Source organism: Austrofundulus limnaeus, unplaced genomic scaffold, assembly GCF_001266775.1.
Source record: "Austrofundulus limnaeus strain Quisiro unplaced genomic scaffold, Austrofundulus_limnaeus-1.0 Scaffold337, whole genome shotgun sequence".
NCBI classification, from domain to species: domain Eukaryota; kingdom Metazoa; phylum Chordata; class Actinopteri; order Cyprinodontiformes; family Rivulidae; genus Austrofundulus; species Austrofundulus limnaeus.
The window spans coordinates 12,017-19,914 of record NW_013952739.1 but is presented as its reverse complement, the minus strand read 5'-3'; the positions used below and the strand labels follow the sequence as shown (position 1 = coordinate 19,914).

At 40.4% G+C, this 7,898-nt stretch overlaps 1 protein-coding gene across 2 annotated transcripts in view; it reads left to right on the top strand.

The window, feature by feature from the left end:
- Positions 1-7,891, top strand: part of asb2a.1 (ankyrin repeat and SOCS box containing 2a, tandem duplicate 1) — a 15,955-nt gene extending 8,064 nt beyond the window's left edge. The window contains exons 6-10 of one of the 2 annotated variants that reach the window (XM_014022664.1): positions 149-394; positions 3,424-3,595; positions 4,867-5,443; positions 6,670-6,823; positions 6,935-7,891. In XM_014022664.1, coding sequence (XP_013878118.1) covers positions 149-394; positions 3,424-3,595; positions 4,867-5,443; positions 6,670-6,823; positions 6,935-7,074 — 1,289 coding nt within the window. In that variant the 3' untranslated portion in view covers positions 7,075-7,891. The remainder of the gene's footprint in view (positions 1-148; positions 395-3,423; positions 3,596-4,866; positions 5,444-6,669; positions 6,824-6,934) is intronic. The other variant, XM_014022665.1, reaches the window with a different exon arrangement.
- Positions 7,892-7,898: the final 7 nt, after the last annotated feature.

The window sequence follows — 7,898 nt, the reverse complement described above, 5'->3', positions numbered from 1 at the left end:
AATGAAATGAATAAATAAATATGGAAAATATGGAAAAATGTCATTGAAAGGGAAAAGGACAAGAAAATCATCAGGGGTTCTTTTTCTCTGAAGTGGTTTCTGGGGTCTGGTGGACTGTTTCAACATTAAATCAGTTTCTTCTTCACAGCATGTGAAAGGAATAATCCTGCCATTGTTGCTGCGCTGCTGAACTCTGGAGCAGAGGTGAACACGTGCTGCTATCATGGATGGACGGCTCTGCAAGAAGCAGCGAGCAGAGACAACTTGGAGATCTGCGAGATGCTGCTGAAGGCTGGAGCAAAACACAATGTTCGCAACTCGTACGGCATCACTCCGCTGTTTACTGCTGCTCAGAACGGCCAACTTGCTGCACTTCGTCTCCTCATCAAACATGGTATATAAGACTTTTATATAAGAATTTTATTTATTTCTGCTGACCAAGATTTCTAACATGCACCAATACCTCTACTGATAAATGACACCTGACAAGCGTTAGCATAACCCTGCAGAACACTAAATGTGCTCATTATTTATTATTTGACTACTAATTGATCTGATAGTTAGCTAGATCTTGTAACATAACCACTGTTTGTTTTTTTCCTATATAGAATACATTGAAGAGAAAATGTATTATCTGATTTGTATAACAGTTGCTGTTATTTCATTGTAAAAATTATTCCATATTTCCACTTGTAAAACTGATTTTTGGGCAGGTCATGCTGATTTTTAGGTGTGGCTGAAATTAGTAGATAAAAGGGGCGTGTGCGTCGGCACGCGGCGGCGCAATCAGAGAGGAAGACGCTCACCGTCAGATCGTGCAGCGGGAGATTTGATTTGACTGAAAGTTTAGAATAAGTGATCGATCAAAAAAAAGGAGAGATTAAAACAGCAGTCAAAGTTTGTCCCAGCGCCACGGATCGTGCGCTGTCGGAGCTGGTTTGGAGCTTGTACCCAGGAAACGCTGACAGGTGCAAGAGGACGCCCATTTACCGGAGGACGCCGACGGTGCGAGAAGACGCCACCGGGAGGGAAAGGAAGACATTCCCGGTGAGATCTGGACTTTACTTTCTTTTTGGGGATTTTTGGTGGTACCACATATTTTTTCTCATTTGTTGGGGGGAGTTTTTTGACACGTTGGATTTTTTCGTTTTGGATTGGGACTTTGAATGAAAGCGGAGAAATTCTCCCAGGATATGGAACTCTGTTGTGGACAATAATCGAACCTTAAAAAAAGAAACGGGAATGTTTGGACTTTTAACRTTTTGTGTTTCTATATTGACAGGGACTGTGTGAACTAAATTGAAACTAATCTTATTTTTGAAGGATTTTTGGGTTATTTGATCCGTATATCAAGATAAGTATTATTATTTCATAGCTTGTGGTTTTTGTAATAAATCTTTTTTGCTAAAAATCTACAAAACTCCATATCGAATGGTTGTTTTTTTTAAATTAACTGGTGTAACATAATTTACCTGATGCTGGAAACGATCCCCCTTTGAGTGTATTTGTGAATTRTGCTTTAAATAGAAGCTGGATTTTATAATCTGACTGCTAATGAATATATTTATCTTAAATGTGAAGGAAGAATCTCAAAAGATTTTTATGTTTTTATTTTAAAACAACATCCTGGTGCATTTCAAATCAAACAGGATTCTCAGAGAGTGGTCCATCCTGAGAACAGAACCCACAGTCTGAGTGGGGAAAGGTCAGACCTTAATACTGGAGGAACTGACCGCCTCTGCAAACGCATGGGTCAACACATGAGCAGCTCTTCAGGACATGTAACATCCCTGTCAGGCCACTAGCTGGCGCTGCAACTATTTTTGTATCTCAACACACACAGGCACACTGACACTTCAGCCTTCAACATGAGAATAATCAACATGAGAATACTTTCGTCCAAAATCTTATTTTGTAAATGCTGCCTTCCTGAAATTTGGTATGCTTGTTTGTCTTTGTGTCTATGGTGTATAATGATGTGATTGTGATGCTGTAATTCTGAGTGTTTTATGTGCTGCAGAACAGGAACCTGCTGTAAAACAGCAATTATGCTGAGTCAGGCTTGATTTTTAGTAATCTTTTCCTGTTGAATCAATAAATCAAATCAAATCAAATCATAGGGAATACACAAATGTTTGTTTAGACCAATGAAGAGGATGGGTTGTTGCACCAGATAAATCTAAAGTTTCTGTCATTATTGTTATGCTACTTATAACTATTGACTGACTGCAACTGTAGTGACCATGTACAAACACTTCTGCTTTCAGGAAAAAAATAATTTAAAAATGATATGAATATGATTTTAGCTTGTATTGTGGAGTGTCTCATGTCTTCACATATTGGAACTCTACTCTTTCCAGTTTCAAATTGATAAAGTTTCTCAGGTGGAAAGCCAAACTTCTTCAGGTGCAGAACAGAAATCCAGTTGCTTTTTAATAACTTTTATATATTTGCAATGTCCTGATGACTGAGAATACGCCTCACCAGGGGCCTCATGCATAAAGGATTTTGCAGCTTTCACACTAAAAGTTGAGGTACGGACAAATTTAGAAAAGTGCGCCGCACCAAAATATTCAGATGTAGGAAACTGTGCTCACGCAGTTTCCTGCAAACCTTTATACAGCGGGTAAAATAAGTATTGACCACGTCAACATTTTTCTCAGTAAATATATTACTAGAGGTGCTAATGACGTGAAATTTTGACCAGATGTCGGTAACAACCCAAGTGATCCATACATACAAAGAAATCAAACCATAAATGTCCAGAAATGAAGTTATTTGTAATAATGTGGAATTCCACCCTTTTCCAGTCGAGAACCATGGCCTTCATCCCAGCTGTGAACCACCACAGTGCACTCCGAAGGTCTTGGTCCGAAGACGCCAACAGAACCACATCATCTGCATACAGCAGAGATGAGACTCTGTGGTTCCCAAACCAGACACCCTCCTCTCCAGGACTGAGCCTTGAGATCCTGTCCATGAGCATTAAAAACAGGCTCGGAGACAAGGGACAACCCTGGACTCCAACCTCCACTGAGACAGACAGTATACAGAGTAGATCCAGCATTCCCTGCTGCGGCGCATGAAATCCGGCCGCCATTTTGGAACGGTCGTCCTTGGCTAAACCCAAACAGTAGAAGATTCCTCACCTCAGCACTGTGCGACATATTTGTGTTCTAATCAACAAACTCTTGAAATCTGAGCTCGTGACAAAGTGATTCAACACAGTCTGCTGGCTTCTTTAGATTGTTATTTTTTTTATGTGCAGTGCCCCGAGACAATGTTGTTGTGACTTGGTGCTATATAAATAAACTGAATTGAATTTATCTGTTATTGGTTTAATTTCTTAGATTTAGTTTTAGGTTTAACCTGACCCACAAATGTCTACTTCCAGAATAAATCTTTAATTTCATGTTCTTGTAGGTGCAGATGTTAACACTCAGGCGGCTGATGGAGCCACAGCTTTATATGAAGCTACTAAAAATGGACATACAAAAATTGTGGAATTGCTCCTTTCTCAAAACGCTGATGCCAACAAGCCTGGAAAAACAGGACTTTTACCGCTTCACATAGCTGCTCAGAGAGGAAGTGACACGTAAGTAAAAGTTGGACAAAAATTTAACCTATATGTTTCCACAGGTCTAAACGTAAGGCTAGAGTTTTTTCTTCTTCTGAATGGGTGTTCTGAACTGTAATTTCATTGTGCTCTGTGCAATGACAATAAAGTTTTATTCAATCCAATTCAATTCGATTCAATTTGGTGCTACCACAATATTTAAGAGTCTCAAAATTTGAAGCAACTATAGCTGAAACTTTGAGGACACTATAAAATGAAAGTTATAAGACTTGATTAATTTACAGAAAGAAAAGTATTTAGAATGTTAAGTCTTATATTATTATAAAACAGGGTTATCTGCATACAAGAAAATGTTAGTGTTGTGTTACAACTCATTACGTTGTATTATAGCCTGGCCCTGGCCTTCCTACACAGTTCCACTCAATTCTAGTTTCCTTACATCTGGGATTTCTCCTATAGAGAAGGATTTCGCTGGCAGATTTTTAGCCGGCCAATCAGAGAACAGCACGTCGATTTTCTGCACAGTGTCTGCTAGTTATTTTAGCATACGGCAGTGGAGGAAGTGAATGAAGCCAGTCCTTGTTGATAAGGCTTCCAAATTAAATTATATTTGTTTGACAAATCAGCAGCTCTCATTTAAAGTCGTCTCGTTCGGCTCGGTACTTTTCTCCTCTCGGTATGGTTGTTTACAGCACACGCGATTTCCGGTTAGCTTCTTAGCTTAGCCTCCTTCACAGCAACGTATACACACTTCAACAGAGGCCACGCCAGCGAGTCCAGACCCTCATACAAAGCAAAGTCAAGGACAAGGGTCTGGTTTTTACCAAACTAATTGCATGTTATATCTTAAAACTATGGACATCCAAAAATTATTTCATAGTAAAACCAAAATAGCTCATTTCCATTTTAGGTTTATATAAACTACTAAAATCAGGTTCAGTAAGATATTAGATGCATTTAAAGACACCTAGTAAAAACATGTTTCAGACCATAGACAAAAAAAAAAAACCAAGCAGGTACCCTGAACCACTCATCTGGAGTGGTGACAAGCTCAACAACCACTGCAGATGGAGTTTAGAAGCTGCAGAAAGAGGCTCTTTTGGCTCATTTGGGGTGCAATGTACTGGTTTGTAGTTTTTTTCAGGTTCTCTTTATCGTAGGTCATGTTCACAATAGTTATGTCTTCATCAAACACATTGTTATAACTTGTAACAACTAGAAACATTTGATGGGATGCATTTCTGTCCTATAATGTTGAGTCTATGTGCTGGATGGTTTATTGTTCACAGAATCATCTCCATGTTAATCGTGGTTACCAGTAAGGCCCGAGTCAGGCGGACCGGTATCAGCCCACTGCACTTGGCAGCAGAACGAAACCGCGACGACACTCTGGAGTTTCTGATCAAGGCGGGATTCGACGTCAACGCTCAGCTGTCGGAAGAAAGATCGAGGCTGTACGAGGACCGCCGCAGCACCGCGCTCTACTTCTCCGTCATCAACAACAACGTTGATGCTGTTCGCATGCTGGTTGCTGCCGGTGCCGACCCAAACCTCGACATGTTCAAGCCCCTGCTGGTGGCTGTGCGAATTGGCTGCATTCAGACGGTCCAACTCTTGGTGGAGCACGGTGCCGACATCAATGCTGGCATCCCTACCCACCCCACCACCTTCCCCGCTGTCTACATGTTCTCCATGAAGTACCTTCCCATGTTTAAGTACTTATTGGACCATGGAGGCGAGGCCCTCTCCTGTTTCAGCTGCATATATGGTGGCCAGTCTCATCCACCCATCAAAACCAGTCGGCCGGGCGGGAACTACAACCCTGACCAAAGTCTGCCAGAGACGCTGCAGACGAGAGGCGTTCAGGTGAAAAATGTTCGATTGAAACCAGCTGTTCAAGTCGATGGGTCAGACACTGAAAGCAACGTTACTTGTTGAAAGAGAGATAGTCTATCTTTTATAAGATGATTCCAAAATATGAATTTACAGAAAACAAATGTCTGAACCTGAATAAAATTAACCTTTAAGGGATCCCTGATTACTTGTAACGTTAAACTTTATTTGATAAACATTTATTTTAACTGTAAAATAAAGACTGTAAAAACACTTTTCGCAGTTTAGTTTTGTAAATTTTAAAAAATATATTTTAACACGGACGGAGCCATTTTATTCACACACAAAGCATTCTGGGTAAATGATGACGTGGATAGGTCCTCGGTGAAAATATAGATGGAGGACAACAGAGCTGCTTCATGAAAGAAGAACCTCAGCTTAGCCTGTTAGCTTTTGCGCTAGCACCAACGCTATATTACCTTATATGTATTAGCTCAGCGCTAGCGCGACAATCAAGCTAAATTGAGGTCCTCCATCCATATTTTCAGTAGCAGGCTGAGTCACTTTTGTGTTCCCCTCTCTGTCATGTGGATGGAGGACCTCAGTGACGAGAGGAGAATGTGTAGCGCTGAGCTAATACATATGTATGGTGATAGCATCGGGGCTAATGCTAAAGCTAACAGGCTAAGCTGAGGTTCTTCTTCCATGAAGCAGCTCTGTTGTCCTCCATCTATATTTTCAGTTCCAGGCTGAGTCATTTCTACCTTCTCCTCTCTGTCAACGCTCTCTGGTTTCATTTAAAAGAGTCGATCATCAGATATTGTCCAAGATTAACCTTCAGGGTGGATATAGCTCGCTAGCAGCCTCGCACCGAGGACCTATCCACGTCATCATTTACCCAGAATGCTTTGTGTGTAAATAAAATGGCCACGTCCATGTCAAAATATAAAAACAAAACAGCCTACAGTATTTTTACAATCTTTATTTTACATTTAAAATATCTGATTATCCAATAAAGTCTAATGCTACAAGTAATCGGGGATTCCTATGCTCCTCCTGTCATTCTTGACATCTGACACAACCAGAATTCAGTTTCTTGATGGACATAAAAATACAGTTTCAACAAAGTTTTTAACTCTTGGACATACTTGTACATTTGTTCCGAGGATGTAATTTTGTTTTGGTGTTAGCTGACAATGTTAAGTAAGAAGAGAAATAACAGAAAACAGGATTTGATCCATCGATTGCTTGATTGACAGTTCTGTGAGATGATCTCGGCTCCCAGTATCTCTCGGTGGGCAGGGCCAATAATTGACATCCTACTGGACTATGTTGGTCACGTGACTCTCTGCTCCAGACTGATGGAACACCTAGACAGTTACTCTGGATGGAGCGTCATCAAGGAAAAAGCAGGTGACCTATAACTGACCATCTCCAGCTTGATCTGCTGCAGGAACTCTGAAATGAAACTTTGCTGTTTTATTGTATTTATTATGTATCACCACCAGTCTTTGTGTGTTGCAGCTCTGCCACGGCCACTTCTGCAGCTCTGCAGGATGCAGATCCTGCACCTGGTTGGACGTCGAAAGTTGAAGAGGTTGCCGCTTCCTGGAGGTCTGATCCGCTTTCTCCAACATCAGGAGTTATCTCTGGACGACAGCTGACCTTTTTTCAGCTGACTCACTTTGGTAACTCTTTTTCCACAACACTTTTTTTCTTTTACTAATTGTAATTAATGATAAAATCCTGTCTCAATTTACTAGTGTTTTGTTTTTTTGAAAATTAAAAATAGAAAACCAGCACTCCAAAAAATACCTTGTTTTTAATAAGGGCAGAAAACAGGACGTGTTTCGGCTACATGCCATCGTCAATTTTTACAGATCAGACAAACTATGAGTCTGTAAAAAGAAATAAAACCTCAAAGAAAAGGCAAATTCCCAGAGGTGGGATCCAGCTTCCTGTCTGGTTCTGGGACTGACATTTATTTTGCTTGCTGCTCCATTCTGTTGACTTCATTATGATGTTCAACTTTCAGCTTAGGTCCGTTTTATGCCTCAGAAACAGAAACAAATGATTCAAACACAACAGTTAGTAACACAGTTCCTGGTATTGGGATGTTTCTATATGGAGTGTACATGTTCTCCTGTGTTTGCATGGCTTTTCTCCAGGTACTCCAGTCCCACCCGACAGTTCAAAAACATGCATATTTAGGCTGCTTTCAGTCCCAGGTCTCCCTTGAAAAATAGATCTGTGATTTCAGTCAGATTTGCCTGGTTAATTAAAATAACTCATCGTCTGAACTGTTTGTTCTAAAATCAAAAAGCTAGCTCTAATTCCTGATTCAGGAAGCATAGCTGCACCTCCAGAGCTTGTTTCCAGGTTTGGGACCTTGTCATCCTATTTTCCTTGGAGATGTCATGCTGTGTTATGTCTTAAAGGGATCCCCGATTAGTTGTAACATTAGACTTTATATGATAAACATATATTT